Source organism: Sturnus vulgaris, chromosome 11 (assembly GCF_052056855.1).
Source record: "Sturnus vulgaris isolate bStuVul1 chromosome 11, bStuVul1.hap1, whole genome shotgun sequence".
Taxonomy (NCBI): Eukaryota; Metazoa; Chordata; class Aves; order Passeriformes; family Sturnidae; genus Sturnus; species Sturnus vulgaris.
In genome coordinates, this window is record NC_142253.1 from 22,613,222 (window position 1) to 22,639,451 (window position 26,230).

General features: G+C 41.4%; 1 protein-coding gene across 11 annotated transcripts in view; it reads right to left on the bottom strand.

Moving 5' to 3' along the window:
• Positions 1–9,074: 9,074 nt before the first annotated feature.
• The window catches only part of FGD3 (FYVE, RhoGEF and PH domain containing 3), a 95,290-nt gene continuing 78,134 nt past the window's right edge, over positions 9,075–26,230 (bottom strand). For 5 of the 11 annotated variants that reach the window (XM_088171750.1, XM_088171751.1, XM_088171755.1 and 2 more), the window contains exons 15-19: positions 24,645–24,707; positions 20,335–20,457; positions 17,848–18,000; positions 16,198–16,338; positions 9,075–10,475 (exon numbers count right to left, since the gene is read on the bottom strand). In XM_088171750.1, coding sequence (XP_088027876.1) covers positions 10,251–10,475; positions 16,198–16,338; positions 17,848–18,000; positions 20,335–20,457; positions 24,645–24,707 — 705 coding nt within the window. In that variant the 3' untranslated portion in view covers positions 9,075–10,250. Of the gene's footprint in view, positions 10,476–12,012; positions 12,106–16,197; positions 16,339–17,847; positions 18,001–20,334; positions 20,458–24,644; positions 24,708–26,230 lie in introns of all 11 variants that reach the window. The other 6 variants (XM_088171754.1, XM_088171752.1, XM_088171758.1 and 3 more) reach the window with 3 other exon arrangements.

The following is a 26,230-nucleotide window of genomic DNA, read 5'->3' on the forward strand; positions in this document are numbered from 1 at the left end:
GGGGCGGGGAAGGAGGGGTAGCGGGGTGAGAGGAGGGGCCTCTCGGGGCTGGAGCAGTGGGGCCGCCGTCGGAGCCTCAGGGCATGGGATAGCGCCGTGCCCTGACAGCCCCGGGCTCCGGCCCAGCCAGGCCCGGCCCGGCCCTTCCCCGGCCCGCTCGGAGTCCCACGAGCTGCCAAGCGGGAATGGGGCAGCGCCCGCGGCGCCGGGCAGAGGCTGCCTGTTCCTCACTGCCCGCCCCTCCTGCCCTGCCCTGTTCCCTGCTGCCTGTCCCCCACTGCTCACCCCTCACTGCCTGTCTGCCACCCGCCCGTTGCCTGTCCTCCTCTGCTGCCTGCCGTCAGTGCCCGATGCAGCCAGGCTGGTGCTCACAGCCTGCACGGCCTCAGGTACCCCAGTCTGGTTCTCATGGGTCAGGTCTTGCAAACACTGGCTACTGCTCTTCATGTGGTTGTATTCCAGGAGCAGAATCTCTTGCATACGTATAAAGTTGTATATGTTTTCACTGGAATCTGCAGCTAATCCGACTGGATGGTTCCCAGATCCATCATCCTATCCGGAGCTGGGTGGCACACGCCAACGTGCACAAGCTAATTGGTGAAACCCAGGTGCCTTGCACACACTGCGTGTCATTTTGTGCTTTTCGCATCCGGGCCATGTCACCCCCTGCCATTTACTGCCCTGGCAGCATTACCACGGTGAGTCCGGGTCTCAGCAGTGTTTGTTGAGATCCTTGATTTGCTGATACTGGCAGTAGATAAAAAAAAAGGCCTTTAATGGTCTGTACCGTGTGTCCACACAAAACAAGAGGAGGAACAACTGGCTCTGCTGAAGAAGCTCTGTGTGTTGGTGCTGAGCCTGTAGTCTGGGGCCCACACCCAGCACTGCAGCTATTCAGACTCTTTCCAGTTGTTATACCTGTCTCAATTTTTTTTTCCACCTGGAATTACAAGGAAAAAAATAGTCTGCAGGAGCAGATTAGAGAGATTAAATTCCAAGGTGCACCAAACTGAAGTAGACTGAAAAACCTATAAAGGCTCCTCTTGAAACATCAAATGGGGCAGGATCATGCCCACATGTAATAGTGACACAGCTCAGTGTGCTGCTGGCCACAACACTCTTTCCTGTGAGCTTATCTGGCAGAGAGGCCTTAGGAATATTGCAGATATAAGGGACTTCTATTTCCATTTCTACAACTAGACCACATTCACATTGGTCACATTATAGCAACACCCAAGCATTTTTGAAAAAGCTGCACCTTACGAATTAGTTTTGTATTGCTGATAATGCCAAATATTAATCAGTCTAATTTAAGTCAACAAGGAACTATAGCTCCTCCAGTCAAGTCCATTGAAACCAGAGGAATTCCAAAGACAGGGAAGTAGTTTTTTCTGTAAGCCGCTACCTTTGTAGTTGCTGTTACACAATTCAAGTTGAACACAAGTGTGTTGCAAGTCAAATTTTTCCTTACAGGCACTCACAGAAGCAAATTAAGCAGCAGCACCTGAATTCCACTCATCTCATGGTAGCATTCAGGTTTGGTTTGTAAGGGAATGTGTAACCCAACAACAGTGGTTTTGCTCCCCATATCATGGAACACCACAGGCAGCAGCCCTGTGGTGTGATCCCCTAGAAGGTCACTCACCTCCCAGGCTGCAGATTTTTAAGGCCCCTGGTTTCACCTTCAGCATCAGGGGAAGCCATGCAGCCCCAGCCAGGCTCTGCTTTTGCTTAGGGATTGTTTAACTGTTGGATTTCACTAAACTGCCCTAAGGCATTGCCTTTCTTTTAATCCTAGTTATTAGAGCTGCCTCCAGGCTTGCCAAGGGCACAAGACTGCTGAAGTGACAGTCTCCAGCAAAGCTGCCTGGGCTGCTGCAGGGCTTGCCTGGCCACAAGCCGGGACGTGTTCCCAAGTCCCAGCCCAGCATTTTTCCAGCCCTCCAGCAGCAGCAAGCTGATCCCCTTTCTCCTCTCCTGGCCGACCCTGCTGCCACCCTCTTCTTCCCTGACCCTCAGGAGCTGAGGCTGGTCCAGCTGAGCATCAGCCCCTCAGCCCCAGGCGGTGACTCTTGGGTTTGCCTACACTGCTCAGAGCCTCAGGCAGATCCTGTTGCTTGTACTGTAACTTTAAAAGGAGAACAGTAGCTCTCAGCCTCAGCTTCTCTTTAGTCAGATCACACATGCACAGGTGTGGCATCTAAAAACTCAGCTATTAGATTCCTGAAAGAAAAGCGTGACCCTTAAAAGTGACATGAAATGATCTGTTCGGTTGTTAGAGCTCTTCCCATCCCCCAGGTTTCTGGCTCAGTGATGTGCTTCTGCCCCATGGAGGTGGTTTCACTCTGCCCCCTGACTTTTCCTCTTCCTCCTCTGCCAGCTGTAGGTTTCATGCACAGAATCGCAGAATTACCTAGGTTGGAAAGACCTTTTAGATGACCGAGTCCAACCTATTACCTAACACCACCTTGTCAGCCACACCATGACACTTGAGTGGCACGTCCAATCTTTTCTTAAACATCTCCAGGGACAGTGACTCCACCACCTTCTTGGGCAGCCCATTTCAATGCCAAACTGCTCTTTCTGTGAAGACTCTTTTCCTTATGCAAAGCCTAAACTTCTCCTGGTGCAGCTTAAGGCTGTGTCCTCTTTTCCTCTTGTTGATTGCTTGGGAGAAGAGATTGATCCCCACCTGGCTTGTAGGGAGTTGTAGAGGGTGATGAGGTCTCTCCTGAGCCTCCTCTTCTCCAGGGTAAATAACCCCAGCTCTCTAAACTGCTCCTCATAGGGCTTGTATTCCAGACCCTTCACCAGTCTTGTTGCCCTTCTCTGGACATGCTCCAGCATCTCAACATCCTTCCTAAATCGAGGGGCCCAAAAACTGGACACAGCACTCAAGGCAGGGAGTGGAATGAGATGGGCTTTAAGGTTACTGCCAACCCAAACCATTCTGTGATTCTATGATAGATGTGGGGATAAAGTATTGCTTCTCTCAGCAGAGAGGAGTAATGCTGGGAACTCCTCAGTGTGGAAGAAACAAACCTGCTCCTGTACCAAGGAATACTGCATGTAGGAACCTGAAGAGTCCTTTCTGCCAAGGACATGCTGTATGCCCATGCCCAGCTCCATTTTGGCTCCTCCAGTGGCTCCCTTGGGCTATCAGTGGCACAGAGCTCTGCTGTGCTTGTGTAAAGGTGGCTCATGGCTGATAACAAGTGGCCTGCTTGCCTGCTGCGAACTCTAGTGTGTTTTCCTTCTTTCTAGTTGGTGTTAGGGAGGTGATGGATTCAGCCTGGGGCCACAGCTCAGGAACTATTTTCTTGTATTGCTATTAAGTGCAGTCCAGTGCCACAGTATAGAAAAACACAGCAAAACACAGCTGCATGTATGCCATCAGAGCCTGAAAATGCTAAGTTAATTTGAAGACGGAACAATTTTGTTCCTTCTTTTATAGAAATTACTAAATACAGTGTGACCAAGTGAGGCCAAGTGGCATCAATACACATTCTGTTTGTCAGTAGCTTGGAAAAACAAACACTCTGAGAACAACCATTGGTGTCTTCAATCCAAAATAAAATGTTGCTGTGAACACTCATGAAGCCTATCTCCCCCAGCATTGTTTGGGGCTAATCAGCACGATTCCAGTTAAGCAGACATGGCCTTTCAAATTAATTTATTAATTTCCTTCTCCTGATGTCTACCTTTTACAAATGTCAGGATATTCGTTCTATATCTGGTCATTCTCTATCAGAGACGAGTTCTATAAGCCTCAAGTACACATAAAAACAGAATGGTTAAGGGACCTTAAAATCCATCCAGTTCCACCCCCTGCCATGGCCAGAGACCTTCCACTATCCCAGGTTTCTCAAAGACCCATCCAACCTCGCCTTGGACACTCCCAGGGATCCAGGGTCAGCCACAGCTCCTCTGGGCAGCCTGTGCCAGGGCCTCCCCACCCTTCTAGTAAAGAATTTATTCCTAATATTCAGTCTAACAGTTGTCCCCTTGTCCTATCACTTTATGCCCTTGTGAATATCAAGTAAATTTCTCTCATTTCAGAGAAACACCACTCACTTGATGGAGCCTGCTCCACTTTTCCACGGTGCCAGGGTAAGGTTTGTGTGATGAAGCTGGCACATGTGCCAAGTCCCCAGGTCAAACAAATCCTGGGGATTTGATCTGCATAACTCAGAAGAGGATTGAGCCCATGTGACATCAGCAACTGCTTTAGACCCTTGCAGGAGATGCATATTGGATTTGCTTTTATCCCTTCAAAACATCAACAGGAAGCAATCTCTAAGGCGCATAGTAAAGCGTTGGTGTGCTGTTCCTGATTGATGACTTCATTACAGACTTATAGAAATGTATTATTATCCTAAGCCTAGTGCACACTTCAGAAATCAGGGAAAAATTGCTAATCTGCCAGGAATTTGACACAAAATTGATCTCTCAGGTAAAAAAATTACCAGCTATTGGACTAATAGTGTAGTGTCAGGTTTTCTCTATGCTAGGAGAAATTGGGGGAAATTTACTGTAAGGAAGAACATTAACTATTTGCAAGCCAAGACCAATGAAAACATGCAGAGCCCTTGTCTCCAAATGGCTATGTGAAGTGGACATCCTGCTCAAGTCTCCTGTGCATCTAGGGACAGTAAATCGATGATTATCTAAGGCTTGGCAGGAAGCAGAAATACTTAAAGATCAAACAAAGCTATATGGTCAGATCCTTAGCTAATTTAACAGACAGTTGTAACTAAATTCATCTATTTATACCAGCCAAGGAGCTGCCTGGTGTCGTTCTAGCAAATAAAGATTTATTTTATCTTATGGTGGATGCTCAGTGCTTTTCACAGTTCTACATTTCCCCTGTGCCGTTTTAAATGGATTGTTGCAATTTTATTAAGCCATTTTTATTTTAACCTTTTGCGCTTTTCAATTCACATAATGGATTTGTCACAGTCTCTAAGTAGCACAAATATAATTGCACAGATGCTCTGTAACATTGTCAGTTTGCTCATTTAGCAAAGAACAGTGACTGAAAGAGATGCATGTACATGTCTAGCATCAACTTCAAAACAGACTGAGCTGATATTGGTTAATAATTCTTCTTCCAGCTGGTTTAAGGTACTGAACAAGGGAAGTATTGCCCACCAGCAAAGTCCTCACATATCACTACTGTTCAAGACAGTCAAAATGATACAAGATGCTGAAGAGGGAAAATATTCAAATATTCTTTGCCCCAGACATAAACAGTCTGAGACAGAAATGTGAAAAAAATAAATTCCCTGCATCAGCATCTGGCCTTGACCCACCTCATGTCCTGTGCAGTCAAAGAAAGGAGATTCAAGGAGAGGAAGCAAATGTGATCAGAGCTATCCAGCAAAGAAACAGTCCAGACTCTTTCAGTACAGAAAGAGACACCTGGGAAGACCCAGGAGACTTCTGTGCAACCTCAGGGTCCTGAGGAAGGTTCAGTGCTGCTGCCCAAGCCAGACCTGAAAGGTGCCAGCATTACAGCTTCAAAATAAGGTAAGAAACCTTCTAGCCAAGGTGGGGTTTAGCAACAGAATTCTTTGACACAGGACATTGTGGATATTAAAAAAAAATACAGTGAAAAAAAAATCAGTTAAGTTCTAGGTCAAAAATCCTCTAAGGTGTTATTAAAGGCTGGGTACGATCTCTATCTCAGGATATCTTCGAGCATCAGGCAGCTGGCAGTCACACATCCATACATGTTCCTTCACATCTGCTTTGGCCATGGCTGGAGACATGTTCCTCACCTGGCTATGCTGTGTGCTCTGGGCAGGTACAGGCGCTCACCTCCCAAATCCACCAGCATCCTCCACATCATGCCTGGAGAAGGGATATGGGCATACACATGGTCCCAATGTGCTCCAGCACAGTGATTACTCTATTCCATCTCTAAAAGATGCTTACAATGGACATAGAAACATATTCCTCATTCTCACTGCTCTACTGCATTTTATCTCTCTGAGCAGCTCCAGCATCAAACAAGAAACTCTCAGTTTTGTCATCTTTCTCTCTGTAGAAGCTATGAACAATTGTCAGTGACAAGAAATTCCATGAGAACAGAAAAATAGATCTGGGATTCACATTGCCTCCCCTGCATCACCTTTAGAAGCAGTTTTACATACACATATATGATATATGATTCTGCTCATCTCGTGGAGACTCATGGGGTTCAGATTTAAGAAACAAATTTATTTTTCCCTGTGAGGGTGGTGAGGCCCTGGCCCTGGCTGTGGCTGCCCCATCCCTGAAGAGCCCAAGGCCAGGTTGGACAGGGCTTGGAACACCCTGGAATAGTGGAAGGTGTCCCTGCCCATTGCCGTGGGTGTTCCACCCATGGGAGGGGGTGGAACAAGATGATCTTAAGGTCCCTTCCAATCCAAACGATACTGTATGATTTTACGAATTGATCACAACAAGGTATTGATATGGTGGCACTAGTTCTCCATCATAGCCAACACAGAGGCTGGAGAATGAGTAAACCAAATGAGCACACTGAAATCTAGCCTTTTTGTAGGAGATTAAGGTGAATAATAAATAGTCCATCTGAATGGGTCAGTCCCATTTGCCTCTGTGAAAACCTGGCCCCAATTCCCTGGTGCTGGTGGTCCGTAGCAGACACAGCAGGTAAGGACCATCCATTTCATAGTTTTCCTGTTTCTCAGATTTGTCCATGCCAACTTTGCCCCTGATGAACCCTGGACACAATATCCCTGATCCTTTAGATACCCATGAGCAATTTGGGGCTAGCGATATTAAAAGGTCGCACATCATTTATCAAAAACACAACTTCTGCCCCGATAATTTTACACACCTTCTTCATAATTTTGGATGGAGACATTGATTTCAAATAAAACCTCTTCATTGACTGGTTTGATTTCCTGTAGTCTTGGGGTTGACAGTGAGTCTTGTCCAAACTCCAACGATCACAGTGGTAGAACTCAGGTATTGCTTGTACAGTACCAAAGGCTCAAATGTAGGTGGATCAACTGGATCCAGACAATTTCTGTAATGCTGTGTCTCTTAGTTCTGTGTTGTTCCTCATCCTGATCACCACACTTGCTCACCAGCTGCAAAATGAGTCACCCACCAACATGCATCCCACCTCTAGCTAGGAAATAAGGAGACTGGCCTCATCTGCTCTGTCTGCTCTGTCACTGCCTTTTTCCCTGGCCCTGCTGGTTCTTTGTATTTTTGCCTTTGCCAGCTCTTCCCACTGAGGGCGTAACACCACATTTTAACAGAATAGGAAAATTAATAAATAAGCACTCATAATGAAAAATATGTGGGAATGAGATTAAATACAGCTAATTGATTTGTTAATGAAATCTTCCTGAAACATATCCAGGGTTGTTCAAACCCTTAATCTGTGATTGTCAATTTACAGAAAAAAAAAAAAAAAAAAAAAAAAAAGAAAAAGACAGACATCAGTTTAATTCAGGCAAGAGATGATGGGCATCTTGGAGAGAGACAGCAGCTCCTGGAGAAGAAAAGGAAAGGTTTATCCAGCTGTTGACAGGAAGGACAAAGCAAGCTCTCACAGATTTGTGAGGTTTAGCTCCCAAACACAGCAGAATTTAGGGATCCTGCAATGCCTGAGAGCCCAGAGCACCACAGCTTGGTTTAATTCTGCCCCAGCCATGCTCAGAGCAGGAGTGTTCTGGCTATGAGGCAGGTAGGGTCTGGTACCTTGACCTGACAGGCAGAGTCAAAAAAACTTAGTGTGTTTTATTTCATGGTTGCAAGCAGCAAAGTGGAGACGATTTGTTGGCACTGCTCCACACGCCACATCCCTCATTCACAGAGAAGCTTGGCTTCTTGTGAGATTTTGGCGTCTTTTCTGAAATGTGCTGATGTCGGGACACTGCAGCTATGGGTATTGTACTTTTAATCCCCACTTCATCAAAATTCAGTCCCCTGGTTAAACTTAACTGCTGCTGCCACATCTAAATTTTCTCTCTGGTCTTATCATGGCCAGCATATATAATACAGCTCCGTGCAGAGCTAGAAAGGGGTTATTAGTGGCTTAAATCTTATTTATGCACTAATACGAAGGCATAAGAAGGATTTTTGGGATGCTTAATCCCTGTGCTAACCCTATGCACAGAAGCAGGCTGAGCTCAGAAGAACAGCTTTTATGATTTTTTTTTTTTTAATTGTGTCAGCAATGCTTATTTCTTCAGCTTTGGGAGTTTCCACTTCCTTCCAAAGGAGAGAAGATGAGGAAGGAGAATGAAACAAAGGTCCTAACCCTCCAGCCTTTGATCTGGACAAGATTAGATCCTGCTGTAAACTTAGGACAAACCTTCAGAGACATGTAGTGATTTCTCAGAGGATTTGATTGTGATTTCAGAGCATCACTGTATTCTGGGACCTTGTGCTGGTCAGTCAATGTGGATCAAGAGAGACTCTCCTACAACACTGTTCTGTAGCCTGTGGCTGTTCTCTGAGGGTGCTTTGCACTTGCATTACAGCATATTGGTTTGTTAATGTGTTCACTAAGCACATTTCCCTTGATTTGCTTAGGATCATAGAATGAGAGAATGTTAACACAAACAAAAACTCCACCTCCAAACGGGAAATGTTACTAAATGAGTAAATTTTCAAGGTAAGTACTCTACATCATTATATTTTCAAGGAAGCTTAGGAGAAGAAATAACACACACTGGAAAGAATTCCTTTTCATGGTAAAAGCTACTCTTCAAGAAATCTTTTCTGTGTAGACTGCTGGGAGAGGGTGAGTAGGGAGGAAAGATGCAAGCCTTAAGAAAAATTTCCAGTGGATAATCAAATACATGGCCTCTAAGTTTTATCGTCATGGACTTCAGATATACGATTTATTCACCAATGTAAAAAATAAACCAAACTCCAAAGAAGGATAAGTCCTTTTCTGTTAGTCCAAAAAATACGCACTGATTCAGATCACTAATTTTCAACAATCCTAAAAAACTCTGTATGGAGCATTTCTTCCTCTCTGTCGGTATCAGAAAATGTAGAAGGCTAAGGACAAAAGTTAACAAAAGTTAAACCAAACCCTTTAAAAATACAGTACTGTGAAAGATTTTATTTAATTTTGATTGATACTACATGCTTACTACCACTAGGAACAGACATGCCTTTTTTGTTTGTTTGTTTGCTTTGGACTTTAATATATTTTTTTTAACCTATATTAAATGTTGACCTAAATTTTGCTGTGCCTTGGAAATCTGGCTCAGGAGTTAACTGCAGGAATTTTTATTTAAACAGATAAGCATTTCTGTTTGAAAATAAGACAAAAACAAGTGAACAGGAAAATTAAATTACAAACTCAGTTCATACAAATATGTTTTAACTATGCACTAAATCCTGTTAATTAGCTGAGGTCTTTTAAAAATTCTTAAAATACTTATGAAACATTATTTACAAAATATATAAATAAAACCTAGGCCACTTAAATTAACCAGTAGAACAAAAAAGTCACCTTTTTGTATGGTGTATACTAAAAATGTTCTTGTTTATTGATCATAACCCAGTTTGCAGTATAAAATGTTTGTTCACTTACATCATAATGGGTTCCAATACAGGGAAGGAAGGTATTGGTTCCAGAAGAAAGCAATCAATATAATAAATGCTTAAAATCAATGAGGCTTCTTAATGTTCTGTTCTGCACCATTTGCTGTCGTTTTTAGAAATCCCTTCTACATTTATCATTTGAACAGGTCATCTCAAAATAGCAGAGACATAGTTTTAGCAATGGGAAAATACTCAGTACGCTGCTCACACATCACAAAGACTTTACCAGGAGGGTGAGACAGAGAATGGAATGTCAGTGGCCAGCACATGCCTTTACCACACTTAACTTAAAAGGCAACATTTGTAGAACAATCACAGACTATACACATCCTGCACTCAACAGCAATCAAAAGGACTGGAAAATATACATTTAGGAAAACAAAAGACTGATGATTTTCCATTACCTTTGTTAAAATTAATGCTTTGCTCTTTGTCTTTTGTTTTAAAACCAGCATTGACACCACCAACAACTAACTACTTTTTCATTTAACATAATATATGGCAGGTAACTACTGTATGTGAAAAATGTACAATAAAAGGTGAGAAACCACTGAATTTCATATGCAGACACATGAAAATATAAAGCCATACAGATTCCAAAGTGCCATGAATACCAAATTCAAGTGATGGTTTATAGCATGTAAGAGAGAAACTAGATGAAACTTGCTCTATGGGTTGCTGAGCCCTTCAGCCGTATCCTCAGTCTCCCCTTTGGCAGCTTTGGTGAGAACTTCCATCCATTTCATCTGCAGCTCTTCATCTTCTGCACTGAAATAGAGAGTTTGATGGGACTGGCAAAGCTTAAAAACATGCTTCACGTCAAACTTCTCACCAGAATCTGGTAAACTGACTTCGTAGCCTGGCAGAGGGATAGGACGTGGGTTTCGTCCATCCTAAAGGAGAGAGAACAAGTGTAAGAATTCAGGACCAAATGCAGTTTGAGGTGGGAGGGGCAGGCACACTGCATGGAGCCGGCAGGCACACACTGCGGGAAGCACACAGACGCAGTCCCAGGCTCTGCAGAGGAGGAAGCGGGGACAAGGCAGTACTACTGACTGCTCAGCTTAAACCAGCAAAAAGCAATGCCTTACTGGTGCTTTATTTGTACTTCACTGATTCCCTTTCACAGTAAATATGGCCAGGGATTTTAATATCATTTCATGGAACTTTGACAAAATTTCCTCTGCATTAGATACAGGAAATGGGATCCAGCTGAGAAGAGATTGGTGTTGTCCTTTTGAACATCATGGGATATTTTGTAGGATTGGTTAAAAGGAAGCAAATAAGCAAAGCTAGACCCTGAGAGACACCAAGGCAACTAAAAGGCAAGGCAAAAGTCTTTGAAAGAAAAGACAGTTTCTGATTTTCAGTCATTTATGATGCCTTTGAGAGTTCTCAAGAAAACCAATGCTCAAATTCTTGACCATCTTTTAAAGGTCATATCTAAGGAGCAATACAGCTAACAGTTACATCATGAGCATCAACCAACTCCTCTCCTAAGCTCTCAAGAAAGACTATTTTAGCAAGGCAGGGTGTGCCATAGCCAAGAAACCTCTTCAACTGCTCTCAGCAAAGTGTTTCTAAAGATGAGTCCCCAAACTGAAGTCTGAATCATACAGGCATCAAGCATCTGTACAAAGCTGTCACCTTCTGTAGCAGCTGATTGTGTTGCAGCCCCATACCTAACCTAACGAAGCATCCCACAGAGAAGTGGCAAAATCATTCTTTTGTCAGCCCACTCCAAATGCAGATGACTTGGCAAATCTGAAAGAGGACCAAAACTCTGAAAACAATGGCCAAAAAAATGCCAACTTTTCTAACACTTTGTCTAAAATAATTCAAGTATCAAAACTGCTCACATCAATGCAAACATGTACATTAACTAAATGGGCAAGAAATACACAGTCAAAGATGTATCACAGTTTATTAAATCAATGCAGGCTTCTTGATTTATTAATCTATTGCTTGTTATTGTCATGCAAAAATACAAGAGTCCAACTATTTGAAGACCAAGCACTATTCAATGAGACTAAAGACAGCTTTAGGCCAAACACTAGTTACACTCAGTTCTCATTTGAGTGTAACTAGCTGTCCTAAATGCAGCACAGTTCCTATTCCCTGACACCACAGCCACATCCCTAAAAACAGGAAGGTCTTGCCCATGCAGAAGAATTGGCATGTACAGAGCAGCTCCTGCACACACGGCACTGCTCAAGCAAGCAAACATGGGACTGATGAACACAAATGCACAAGAGCACATGCAAGCTCAACCATGCCTGTTTCACTGGTCTTGGTTTGGAAGAGTAGACATTTAGACTTGTCAAATGGAAAATTGTAGGTTACCCATGACAATGACAAATGATGCTGTTTGTAGCCACGAAGTGCACCATAAGAGCAAATTGATATTTGAGTTGTATGTGTTGCACCTACCCAATATGTGCAGACACAGGCAAATTAAGCAGTCTGCCTTTGGTCTTGCATCCTCCCTTAATATGCTGCCTTTGGCACTTTGTCTGTACCTGCCTGATCCAAAAGGAAGGGATTTACATTATCTCTGAAAAGCTATACTGCTGACAGGTAAAGGTGAAGAACTTGGCCTTGAGGAATACCCCACCCGCAATCCAGACTTCTCTTTGGGACTAGCAGCATCTGTGGTTGCCACTGAACCCTTCCCTCCTACCTGAAGCCCAACAAATCCAGGGACTACTATGCATCCATGAGGAATTCCAGCCCTATACTGAGCATGTAAGTAGGATTTACAGGCCTTACAAGAGAGATAAAATTCATGTTTTAGTTTTAAGAGCCTACCGATTTGGCTGGTTGGACTGTATTTTTAAAAAATATTTCTGCATGCAGCATAGTATGACTGCATGATACTAGTATTTCATCAAATCAAAATACCCAGTGCTGAAAGAGCTTCACTTTAGGGCTGATTACAATAATTTTCCTCTGATAGTGAGTGAGTGATAGATAAAAATCTAGTGAATGTGTAATATTGTCAGCAATCACAAGCCCTGTGCACTCATCCTGACTCTCAGCAGCACAACACAAATGGGTTATTTATCTAGGTCATTACAACAGCATGTATTTATTGCTCTGTTGCAGTCATTGCAACACCCAGGGTTTAAGATTTGGGAACAGACAACTCAGTTCCACCACACAGGCAGTTCTGTTTCAGGCACTCCTGCATACAGACATGCCTCTTGGGCTCCACAGTTCTTTACCATGTATAAGCTGTCTTAGACAACAGTGACCCACAATGGCATTTCCCCCCTCCTACTTCTGCATGGGCTTAGATAATACCTGGTTTTTTTCTGCCTAAACTCCACTCTTTATCAATTAATGATCTAACCCCAGCCTTACAGAAAGCATTGAGAGACTCATGTGATGCAAAGATCTTCAGGACCAAAAAAGGGCAGGCAGAGTTTTGTGCAGGACCAGGCAAAGCTTCTACTAAACAGGATCAAAAGGCAAGCAAGAAAAAAAACTTCCCAAAAACTCTGAGCTCAATTTCAAACTCAGCTTCTCCCTTATTTTCTAAAAGTAAATCACATTTACATGATGAATGGAAGATTTTTCTTCTTTATAAAACAAAATTTTCTCTTGGATCAAGTTTGATCTGATATATACATAAATATACTAGCTCTAGCTATACTAGTTTTACCTTTCATATTTCTCCTAAATCCATTACTTTTCCAGCTAGGCTGGAAGCCTTAATTTTGCATGTCTCATTCAGATAAGTTCATGTCAGAGCTATGCAAGCAGCTGTGCATTTTACAAGGCCAACAAGGGTAGAAGGTCCAGGTGGAGCCCTTGAAAAGGCAAGACTAATTTATCTTAAAACTGCTGCTCCTTACAGCTGAAGTGGTCTTTGCTTATAAGTAAACTCTTACAATTTCACTGAGATAAATACGACAAACAGCTGTACTATTTGTGACTCCATTTGAGGACAAATCAAACTGGTTTGATTCCCAAACCTAAACAAGTTGGGAATCCTCATGCATAAAGCCTTACGCAAAGACTTGAACTACGAACACTCAGGGGATTAATTCATTCTCCTGGAACAAGGGTCAAAAGCAAAAGAACAGTTTTCTTGCTATTTTAAATCTGTGAGTCATGTTTCTACCTGCACTAGCATCCCTTCTTTGGCATGAGGACCAGGGGTGCAGAGGAAGAAGCTTTCACTGTATTCAAAGCTCCAGATTCAGCTTGGTTTGCTCCTTCTTCCCAAGAGGCAGCTATTCTTTCTGTTCTTCTTAACAATAATCCCCCAACTTTCAAACTTCTTAAGTCATGCTTTATGTTTCAAGACCTTTAATACTCTTGGTGGCAATATTATTCCCGAAAGACACATCTCTGAAAGGAAATGCTTCTTTGCAGGTCTAAAGAGGCCTGTGAGATCCATGGAGGTGGTTGTGCAAAACAGAACTATGCCTGGGAAAAGAATATTTAAGCACATGAGTGGCTCCCAACTGATTCCAGACATTCTGACTGAATGAAGCTCTGGAAGAGATTTTCCTCAGAAGTCTAGTGCATCCTATGTAAATCAGAATTAACAAGAATGTTGGATTAATATCAAGAAACAAGACTTGCTTCCAAATTTTTTCCTGCAGTTGGATGCAAATTGAAGTACACAAATGGGAATGGCAGGCCCTTGAAGAAAGAGGCGTAACTTTTGTTATTCAGCCTCATTCCTGACAGTAAATCCTGGTTTTGGAATGTAAGATAAATAACCTTGTCCTTTTGCTTTCTTGGCACTTTATTATCTCACCCCTGAAATAGTTGAGGACACTAACCACTAAATTTAACTGTCATAAAATTGACAATTAGTGCCAGAGGCACACTTTTCCCCTAAAAAAACCGGGATCTTATTAATAATATCAGCAGATGCTCAAGATTTGGCAGGACATGGACAAAGTACACAGCAACTGAGGCAGAGAAGCTCCTCCAGCTTCCATCTCTGGTTTTACATGACTGTCAGGTGGGTCCTGAAGAATCAACCATCATTAAGTTTGCACTGAATGCAAATGAATTATGTCCATGGATTATTATTTATGCTGTATTGCAACCATCAGTTGGGCAGTAGGAGAAATTCTCAATCATACTGTGTGAGGGGTGTTGCTTCCTCTCGACTTCTCACCCCTGCCATCCTTCAGATAACACACATCGTTTCTGTGTGAGAAAGGCCAAAGAACTTAAACTTCTCTCCCTCTATTCCCACTGTCCTTGTCCAAGTGTGAGACAATCTGGCTTGGTTTGTGTGGATTGCAATGCTGTTGTCTGAGATACAGCTTGCTCATCAGTTGAAAAGCTCTGCTGGTGAAGCTGTTCTCTCTACTTGGCTTTTTAAAGCATCGTTCCTTTCTCAAGACCCTGAATCCAGAGAGAGCCAAAGACTGGATTTGTTGTCTTCGTTTTAGTGCCTTGTCAGAGGCTCTTTGCTATTCCAATGTGTAATTTCAGCCACACATGTCCTGCTGACTAGGAGGGAAACTGGGCAGCTTGCTGCCTGCAGGATTAATTGGATGCTTGCTCAGTGTGGGGTTGGAACCACAGATGGAGCCAAGGGAGCTGAAGCTCTTCAAGCTTTCAGCCTCATTGAGCACTATGTTTAAAACATCACACAAACTTGCTTAAAGCCAGAGGTGCTTCTGCTGACAAGCTGAGAAATGAACACAGCTCTAACAAGGTGTAGTATTTGTTGATCAGATACAGGGTGAGTTTTACTCTGAAATGCTTTATAAAATCACAGGGAAAACTGATTTTCTTGACTGTTCCTAGCCACAAACAGATGCTAATAAAAAGAAAATCTTCTTATCACTACAACTACAGCAGGGTAATTGCTGGCTGAATTCCGTTCCATTCCTTTTCCCATCCCCCGTAGAAGATAAACCAAAGCCATGTATAAATATGTCAAATGCCAAATGCAAAACTGGATATGGGGATCTCCTTTCAGCATTGTTCAGTGCTAAGGAAGCATGACAGATATTTCTAGTTTAGATACAGATGTTTCTATCCCTTGATTTTTGCCACACACAAATGCTAGTTAGCTTCAATAGTGCATTTAGAGACAAAAAACTCTTATCAATGTAAGTATTTCAAGTAAAGATAAAACCCCATGATGCTATGACAGAGAGCTTTATAATTTTTCAGGCTGAAGAACATATACATTTTCACAAATTCCTCTATCCCATCGACCCAGAACTAGGTTAAAAAAGAAAACAAACTTGAACCAGCAATTCCAGCAATTGCAATATCCAGCCTCCTTTGCTGTTCTATATATTTAACAGGAAAGTGCTATCCCTAATGAAAGAGTAATAAAACCTTTGACTACACCTGTCTGAAACCTTAAAAAAGCTAAAGGATAACTAAATTACATTTGTTTTGTCCCCCTTTTATTGTAAAAATTTTGAATGGAAAAGCAATTTAATTCTATCAGCAGTAAGTACAGGTAACAAGATAATCTAAACTCTGAGGCTTTGTTCCATATCCAGAATTGAAAATTCAGTTCTGTTCTTGAAATAAGCCAAATCCTTTGACCCATTCCTCAGCTTGACATATTTAAACTTACGCTTTTCTTTTCCTGTGTGTTAACCCTTGTGAATGCCATCTTACCTGGCTGCTTGCTTGCAGATACAGAACAAGAGGTTCACTCTTGGGGATGGTCACCCACATCTTGTACCAAGTCTTCCCTTTTTCAAAGAACTGGAGGTAGCTGCTGAAGAGGCTGTTTTCAGCTGCAAGGATGCTTTGCTTCTGGATGAAGGAAAAAAACACAAAACAACCAGAGCTGCTTCCATTTATGTTTAGGTGTGCAAAATACTTTGAATTAAATATAAAATACTCAAGTGGTGCAGAGTCAAATAACACTTGAGGACAAATGTTGGATAGGCCATAATAAAATAAAAATTAATAATTATTATATACAATTAAGCAATAGCATGATTCCATGTAACAGAGGCAGAGGTTGAACCACCATTCCCAGAGGACATGAAGCTAAATTCAACTTCCACCCAGTAAATTGAGAATGGTAATTAAGATGATGCAGATCATTTCTTGCTTAGCAAAGTAGGCTGGGAGATTACTTCAAATTAGTGTGAAAGGTTTATTAACAGATCCTCTTGTGCATGGATGGAGACAAATCAGAGTCCAAAAAAAGATTGGAAGAAATTGTTGTGTTCTAATAGAAAGCAAAGAAAATAAAAATTCCTATTTGCATTTGGATTTGCACAGAAGTCTCCTGAAGATTTATGGCAGCTGCTAATAACATTTGTTAAGTGGCAGTCTCCTCAGCTGCTAATAAGCTTGTTAAAAAAGTTTAATGTAAACAGAAGTGAAAGAAAAAGCCTGACTCTGATATTTTCTTTCTATACACCAGCCTTCTTGCATTTTACCTCATCCTTTGAAGATTTAACAAAAAAACTAGCAGCCTGAGTAGAGGAGGGAAAAAATGACACTTTTCCTTGGGTTTTTACAGCTTTTTGCTTTAATCTTCTTTCTGAAGTAAAGCAATGGGTCACATTTCACCGGTTAGCCTCTCGGCTTTTCAGATGAACAGGGCTCTCTCTTCCCTGTGTAGGTGCAGGTTTGCACCCCAAACTTCTCCTACTGAAACAGTGCTGCAAAGTTTGTCATGAGATACCACAGACTGTATTGGCACCCATGAAGAGCTCATCATCTGTAGGCACAGCTAGAGCAGATATCACAGAATCACAGAATGGTGTGGGTCAGAAGGGACTGTAGAGACCGTCTCATTCCATCCCCCAGCTGCAGAGGGGAATATGTGATACCACATGTAAAGGTTTTGATGGGGTCAGGTTCTGGATCCAGAACTTCCTCTGCACTCTGTTGCCGAGATCTTGGACGTGTTTGGGTACAAAGCTGACAAAAGCCCCCAAGCAACAGAGTTGCTACATGGAATTAAAAGTGATAAAACAGATCTTATTTTTTGAATAGTTACTGTGCACAGATCAAGACTGGAAATACACCAAAATAAAAAGAAGTCAGAGGGTTTTCCTTCTCTTTTGTAAGTTTGGAAGCTAAAGCTTAGCTGCCAAACCTATGCATCCCTGTGTGATCAGCATCCTATGATGAATGCTCACCATCTACAAACATCATCCAGGCTGCAGGCATATTCAATGAGAGTTATAGGTCAGAGGATTAAATACCATGGTGGGGTAGAAAAGAAAACCAATTTGATTAGTTTTTAATAAATACACTAAAGAAAGAGAGAGCCTCACAAAGCTTCTTAGCCAAAGACTGTACCTCTGCAGCTAGTCTTTTCTTCTGTTCCCCAACGGCTTCCACCCCAGGGCTGCAGGGGCTAGCTGGGAGATGCAAGAAACACTCTTTACACACTCGATTATGGCGGCTGTTATCTGCAAGTGGCTTAAACTCAGAGCATTTTGCACAGATCACCTGTAACAGACAGGTGGTGTTTAATTAGGCATGTTTAAAACACAACCCTTTATCAAAGAAATTGACTTGCAGAATGGTTGTTAGTAAAGCAAAATTCCATGAAAGTTAATGTAAATATTTTATTTACCAATAAATAATATTTTATTACATATAAATATATATATAATAGATATAAGATATATATAATATGTAAGATATAAGACCAATATAATATTCACTATATCTACCTCCATTAATAATTGACGTGTTTGTGATCCCATGGCATATACCAAAATACCAAATTAAAGAAAACTTATGTCTTTAGGGAAATACTGTATGACTAACATAGTTCAAGTTTGTTTTCCTTGTCTTTTCTTATAAGCTTTTATAAGTCAAAAAGAGCTTAAATTTAAGAAGCAATTAGAGCTCTCTAATGGTCTAAGAAGGACTGATTTCCAGAGTAAAAGTGGCTGACATTCCTCATCAGTCAAGGACATCCTGGAGAACTGAGGAATCCAGAAAGCAACAACTATTTTAAGAACATAGTCCAGTATATTAGCCATTAAAAATTATTTGTCTGCCTCAGCTGCCAAGAGCATGCAGTGACACATTGGGCCCAAGGAACCAGTGGAAAGAATGCTGGATCTGCAGTTACAGAACCTGTTTTCATGCTAAAAATTTGTCTCTAATACACTTGCTCCAGGGAGAGAAACCTTTACAGAGTGTCAGCCTGATGGACATCCATTCTGAATTTCTGTACAATAACAACCACAAACCTGCAGCACACATATATTTTGTTACATGGTTCACTGTAAGGCTTTAATTGCTATATGAAGAGGACTGCCTTAATTCAGGAAGTGTTACCCAAACAAAAGCAAGACAGTATTTTTAGCAACATGATAGTCTTTCCTTGAGATAAATTAACTTTTTTAATTCAAGTGCTATTGTCACACCACAAGGCATTGCACAACAAACAATGGTTTAACAATAAATTATTAATGATGTAATTCTGTTTCTCTCTGTTCCTGGGGGAAAGCCATTATTTAATTTCTTTAGTTACACTGACTTTGCAATGGGATACTTTAAACCTCCAGAAATGTATTTCATGATTTAAGCAATTATTAATAAAACCAAACCAGAAGGTTGAAAATCCCAACACCAGGGTAAAAATGCCTCCTCCACAGCAGTTTAATTTCAATTGCTGAGACTGAGGTTTCTTTAAATACCTTAACTATACATATAGATCTCTCTGCAGCTGAAAATTTATCTCTATTTCAAATGACCTTAATTACATTAGGAACACTGAATGAGGTTTCAAGTCATCTTACAGCAATCCATCTCATCTTGGCTATGGTTATGATTTACAGAAAAAGAAAAGGGAATTCAGTCGTCAATAAAGGGATCTAGGGGAGGTGACTAAGGGCCTTCAGTAAGCCAGCCTTGCCTCTCTGGGATAAAATTTCTTTGGTTTTTCAAGCAGGAGGAAACCACTTTTACACAACCTTTCTATAGGGAAAGAAACACAGAATCACGGAATATGCTGACTGGGAAGGAAACTGCAAGGATCACCAAGTCCAGCTCCTGGCTCCACACAGGGCATCCTCAAGTGTCACACGCTGTGCCTGAGAGTGCTGTCCAAACTCTCCTGGAGCTCTGGCAGGTTTGGTGTTGTGACTGCTTCCCTGGGGAGCCTGTTCCAGTGCCTGACCACTCTCTGCGGGAAGAACCTCTTTCTAATATCCAACCTAAACATCCCCTGACACAACTTCACGCCCTTGAGTACTAGGAAGAGATCAGAGAAAGAGATCAGAGTCTGCCCCTCCTCCTCCCCTCAGAGGAAGTTGTTGACCCCAGTGAGTCTCCCCTCAGTCTCCTCCAGGCTGAAGAGAAGAAGTGCCCCCAGCTGCTCCTCACATGGCTTTGCTCACTTTGTCATCTTTGTTGCCCTCCTTTGGATGCTCTCTAATAGCTTAATCCCACCTTTAATATGTCATGTTCAGCTGTTCATGTTAGAAGAGCTGCTGTCTGGGTGAAGTGAAGCTGTCTTAAGGCCATTGCTTCCACAAACAAACTACAACCCCTTCCCCCAGATACACACCCATCCACAGGAACAGCACCACCTTTCTTTCTATCCACTCAGGCACTGAATTTGCCATTAAACCAGCACAAATTAGGACCCTGGCACCAGTTTTGCTCTTTTTCCCCCTGATACCCAGCAAGTAAAGCAAGTGGAAAAACCTGATCTGACAATGACTTGCCATGAACCAGAATGTTCCTGCACTGAAAAAGATAAAAAATTGTCTTTAATGGTCTCTGTAGAAGAAACTCAAGAGCTGAGCGTGCTGGGATACTTACTGCCCCACACTGCTTACAGTGGTGCCGCCTCTTCGTGATGGAGTTAAAGCTCTCGCTGCAGCTCTTACAAGACTGTTTCTCCTTGTCTCGCTTAGATTTGGAAGATTTCCTAGAGGAATCACTCTGAAATTAAAAGTACAAGTACGTGATTAAAAAAAAAGAAAATAATAAAAACTGCAAAATTGTTCATAGAGTTCTACTGACAAAGATCCTCTATGGGGTTCATATTATTTTAGGAAAGAATCTGCATGACTGCTGCTTGCCTTAGCTGGAGGACTGGCTGGCTCAACTATCAGGGGCCTTGGGGGGACATTATGTGGTCTGAGCCCTTCTCTGCCCACTCATCTCCTGAGCACCACGGAGCAATCTCCTCTCACTGTCTGTCAGTGAGGAGGTGGAGGAATGGCCAAGATGGACCTCTCAAGAAAAGCTTCCCTTCCAGCACTCACCTCTTCTTCCTTTTTCAAGGTACAGGTTGACTTCCTGAGTGTGTTGTAAATTTCCCTCCCTTGGTGGGGGGGAGATATGAAGATTTTGGGGAAAACGGCTTGACTGAAGAAGTGAATGGTGTTGGGAGTGGACTTTGCACCACCCGAATTCAAATGCTTAATTTAGGAGTTTTCTTAGGCCAGCTTCTTGGGCCTCCCAGCCCAAGATGAAGCATAAAGCTCCTCAGGAAGGCAGGGACACCCACACCAGGGACCTGCACTATGTGCTGTGGCCAGGCAAGGTTAGCCTCTAAATCCAAGCCAGTACCTAAAGTCACTCAGCAAACCCAATTGCACAATTTCCTGACAAATTGAATAGCATTACTGGATGCAGCATCAACTGGATTTCCCATGCCTGGAGATGTTCATGGCTAGGTTGGATTCAGCTCTGAGGAACCTGGTCCAGTGAAAAGTGTCTCTGCTCATGGTGAGGGTTGGAATGAGATGATCTTTAGGGTCCCTTTCATCCCAAACCACTACATGATTCTATGATTAACATGCCAACATGCAGATTACAAAAATACAAGGTGCTGTATATATGTCTCTAAGTGTTTGATGAATGACAGCAATATTTCACAGTATTTGTCAACATTGTCAGAATATACTGAGAACACGAGAGTTTGAAACATTGCTATTGTAGCTACAGAAAAGATAATAAAAATTAAAGTCTTTATTACTTAGCAAATTCCAGTGAGCTATTATAGAAGACTTTTTCAATAATATGTTATTTAACTCTGACACTGAATAGCAAACAAGGACATGTGTTGTAACTCAAGTTGTTCATTCTAGATAAATTTAACAGTCACTTTGTGTCCTTTATTACACAAGCTACTTTATTTACTGCTGATGCCTTTTATAAGGGGTGCTAGCACAGAGCTGCCCTTGCTTCAGCATCTTGATATTAATGAGGTTGAATAATTGCCATATTTCTCAATATACCCAACCCTGTTTTGGAGCTGCTGAGTCTGACAGGAAAAATCACATAAACTCTGTTCAGAGCCAGGATCTACTTTCAGACTAGGCTGTTTTGACTGCTAATTTGCTTTTACTCTGCTGCATTTAAATCTCCAAATCCTGAGTTTCCTCCAATTTTAAAATTTTGGTGGAAAAATAGCATATATCGCAGCAAGAGGTACAACTCATGTGACTGCAAGATGAAGGCCTGTGGCTGGCCTTCTTAGGTGAGCGGAGATCTGAACTTAGTGAACTATTCAGCCTCCATTTGCTTCTTAAATGCAGGGAAGAATCACCAAAAAGCTGGTAGGAACAAAAAGAAAAACAGTGGGCTTAGGAGACTGCTGTTACCATTATTTACTACTTGCTATATAGTCAGAGAATCACACAGTCCCAGAATGGTTTGGGGTGGAAGCGACCTCAAAGCCCATCCAGTGCCACCCTGCCATTGGCAGGGACACCTTCCACTGTCCCAGAGTGCTTCAAGCCCCAATGTCCAACCTGGCCTTGGGCACTGCCAGGGATCCAGGGCTTCTCTGTGCCACGTATTTCATTCTGTCTGAGCCAGCAGTAGAAATACAGTCCCAATATTGTTCATGTAACTCATAAATACAGTCTGATAAGACTCTTACATAAGCAGACACCTGAGCTACATAGCAGTTTTAATTCTTTTCCTTCTCATTATGCTCTTACAGGCGTATTTTCCATTTATAAATTAACTACTTGGAGCAACCCACAATGGGGTAGAACATCAGCAAGTGCTTCTGGAAATGCTTACTAAGTGAAAAATTTTAAATTATATAGCAAATTTTGTACTTTGTAATATTTTAGTTTGTTTCTCTACATGCCAACATTATACATGCAAGACTACGTGAAGATATTTTCCACAAGCTCATATTTCCTCCTGCACACAGAAGTCTGAGCATAACCTGCACTAGCAGTGCAAAGCAGCAAGACAATTCAGCAAAGATGCTGTAGACAAGCAGTAGCATTTCACTGCCTGGTTATACAAACGCTGAAGAAAATCTCAGAAGCCTCTCAAGCAGGGGAAGCACAGGAAGGCACTCCCAGTTTGCTGGCCACCACTACCACCAAGTGGTTTGCATGTGAAGCTGTTGAGCATACCATGAATTGCTTGAGCTCTCACTGAGCTGTTACTAAAGGGATGTCAGCACAAAAAATTCATATTTTCTGAGGCTGAAATTAACGTTTTTATTCATTATTCTCATTGCTATTATCCATTTTTAGCAAAATTAGAGCCCAGAATCAGTACTACACAATTTTGGGTATTTTAAACTGTCTTTTTGATCAACTCCATTTTTATTTCTATCTCAAGAATTAAATTTTTCTTTAAATACACGATTAAAGGAAAACTACTTAACATATCAAGATATGTTATGCAAATCACTGACAGAACTATTTATTATCAACTAAAAAGATACAAGTTTTATATTTAATTCCAAATAAAATTTACATTTCCCAAAGATACTTAAGACCAGCCAAAATTTTTATGTGGCTTTGGGTTTTTTAATACTATAAAACATTGGGGTTTTTTTTAAGTAGCTCATTAAATACAGCTTCTGTAACTCAAGGCACAAAACACTAATCACAAAACCGACTATAAATAAAGAAAAAATTGTTGCATTTCTTTATAAATAAAGAAACAATTGTTAAATATGAAGTGAGAACAAAAAATAACCAGCATGGTGCACAGTAATCACCAATACTTATAACTTATTTTTTGTATAGGTCAGGTTGCTGGCCTGTTTAACAGTTTTGCATAGACACTGTGCACTCTACCAGAAGGTTCCAAGCTTGGCCAGAGGTCTGGAGGAGCTGCTAAACCGCTCCTTTGTTACTAAAATCATCATGTTAATACAGAACATCCTATAGAGTATCTCTAGGTAAGGGTATTTTTGGTGGTTGTTTGTTCTTGTTGAGGCTAATTTTCTGTAAATTCAACTGACCCTAGGCATTTCCTGAAAATCTTTTAATCTAGAAGAGAGAGGTAAGAATGATAAAAAACTGACCTTGTTAAGGACTCAAAAACTTGAGTTTGACTCAGCAGTAGTCATAGCTGTTTTACTGAGCCAAATGAATAATACATTTGAAAGTATATTTTGCTTCTGTGGCAGTCAATGTTTTACAGACCAGAGACATAAGAAAGTATTATCACCTCTTCTTCTGCACTAGAATGCATGGAAAGCATACTGTGGAAGAAGTGTTACTCAAAATTTGGTTCTGGAGATGAAATCTTGAGTTACACAATGCAACAGCATTAATCAGATAGATTTCTTGGTATCTTTTTGCCCTTCTCCCTTCAAGCAATCAGTGTAGCTCCCTATCACAATTTAAATACATGCACACAAAAACAACCAACCAAACAAAAAACCTCCAAAAATACCAACAAAAACCAAACAAAAAAGCTGACCCAAACTTCCCCCATCTCCAAACCCAGTGTTGCAAACTGAAGGAACCAGCTCTGATGCGCACGCAGCATATATCCGCTACCAAACGAGTTATGGTGCTTTATGAAGTCTGTGCATGCTTTAAGGAAAAACCCACACACATCCAGCACTGTTAATAAAGCAATGTCACCTGTCTAACTCACCAAACTGGTTGGAGAGTTTATTTCCTGGTTTTTGTGACACATCTGAGCAGGATTCAAATTTTCTGATGCTGCAAATGACAAGTAGCTATGGGTATAACTTAGCCAGGAAACTAATGACAGCATAGCTGAGGCCACAGACAGCAGAACAGAAACCCTATAAACTTATATTGAAGTATGATTATTTTTCCTGCTACAAAAGAAATGTAACCCACCTTGCAACACTGCTCTGACTAAAGTATTAGCTTCAAATTACTCACCCCTCCTAATGCACCACCACTATCTGCTCCTGGCATTGATTCCACTGAGCTGGTGCTGGCTATCTGAGGAGAAACAGAATGACACAGAACAGTTTCAATATGGATGTTCTTCCTCAAATATATTAAACACTGAAGAAAAAAAAAAAAAACAACAAAAAAAACAAGGGCAGGGCAGGGGAACAGAAAAGAAAAAGAGTTTGCTTTCAGTCCCTCAACTCTTTGATTGTGAGCATACTATAATTAATAAAATCAGATCACAGAATCATAGAGTGGTCTGAGTTGAAAGGGACCTTAAAGCTCATCTTCTTCCAGTCCCCTGCCATGAGCAGGGACACCTTCCACTAGCCCAGGTGCACACATCACACATGTACTCAGCCACTCTCAAATATGGGCTGGACTCTGATGTGGAGGATTTTACAGATGGCACTGAATTGCCAACCTGCCTTTGGGTGCAACCTATGCCTGTCCCCCACATGCTGCAGATAGCCAGTGCCATGGTTTGAAGGACACTTCTCTATTGGAGGCTGCCAGCCAGACCAGCAAGGGCTCTGTGAAGGCAATTGATTCTGAAAGGAAGGAAATTTACTCCATCAAAACACCACTCAGTTAAGTTTCTCTTTTTCACAATACATCTCAATCCTAAATAAATGTGAAATGGCATCTCCATTTATTCAATTATAGAGATGTATATGTATTAAATACACATAGATGCTTATATATCTATATATATTCCTATAGAGTTCATATATCATATTCATATATCTATATGTACACCATATATATATATATATATATATATATTTATTTATTTATTTATTTATTTATTTATTCAATAGTATTCAATACATATAGAGGGCAAATGTACATTTGTACATTGAGTACCAAAATCATAGACCACATTCTAAAAAGGAAGGAAAACCACCTTATCTGCAATTAATTTACAGGGAGTTTGCTAGTTTACACCGGGTTCTCAAACTATTAGATTCTTTGTGATAAATTCTCTTGTTATTCCCATAGATCATTCTTCCTTTGCCAATCAGACAACATCTCTTGAGATTATCTAAATGCCCAGTGCATTTTGGCACTCTGGCTTCATTTAATTTTAAAGCAAGAAGGTTTAATCTCTGTTTAAGTGGCCAAATTGAAGAGCTATTATTCTGATGCCTCATTGGATCTATTTATATTCTAATACAATCAATCAACTCTTTAAAACAGAGAAAGGAGCAAGTGCATCCCCTGGGCCAGGGCTGTGTCACCCTAGAGCACTTCCTCAGGGAATTCGATTGAATTAAGGGAAGAATCACTACTCAGCTCTAATCAGCTATTTCTGCCTCTGGAAAAACCCAGTAACCTAAGGTGTTCACATCATCTGCTCCTCAGTCCTCTGCATAGGGGCTTTTTTTTCACTGTAATCCTAATCAACCCAGGATTTTACTCTGCCTAGTGAAAGGATGTATGTGTGCTGTGATGGGACTTGGAAAAAGAAAAACGTGGAGGAAAAACAAGGTTTGAAGAAGAGCTTGAGAAAACCGCTAGAAAATTTAGGGAAAAGAGTAAATTTCTCCAGTTGCCTATTCAGATCCCCA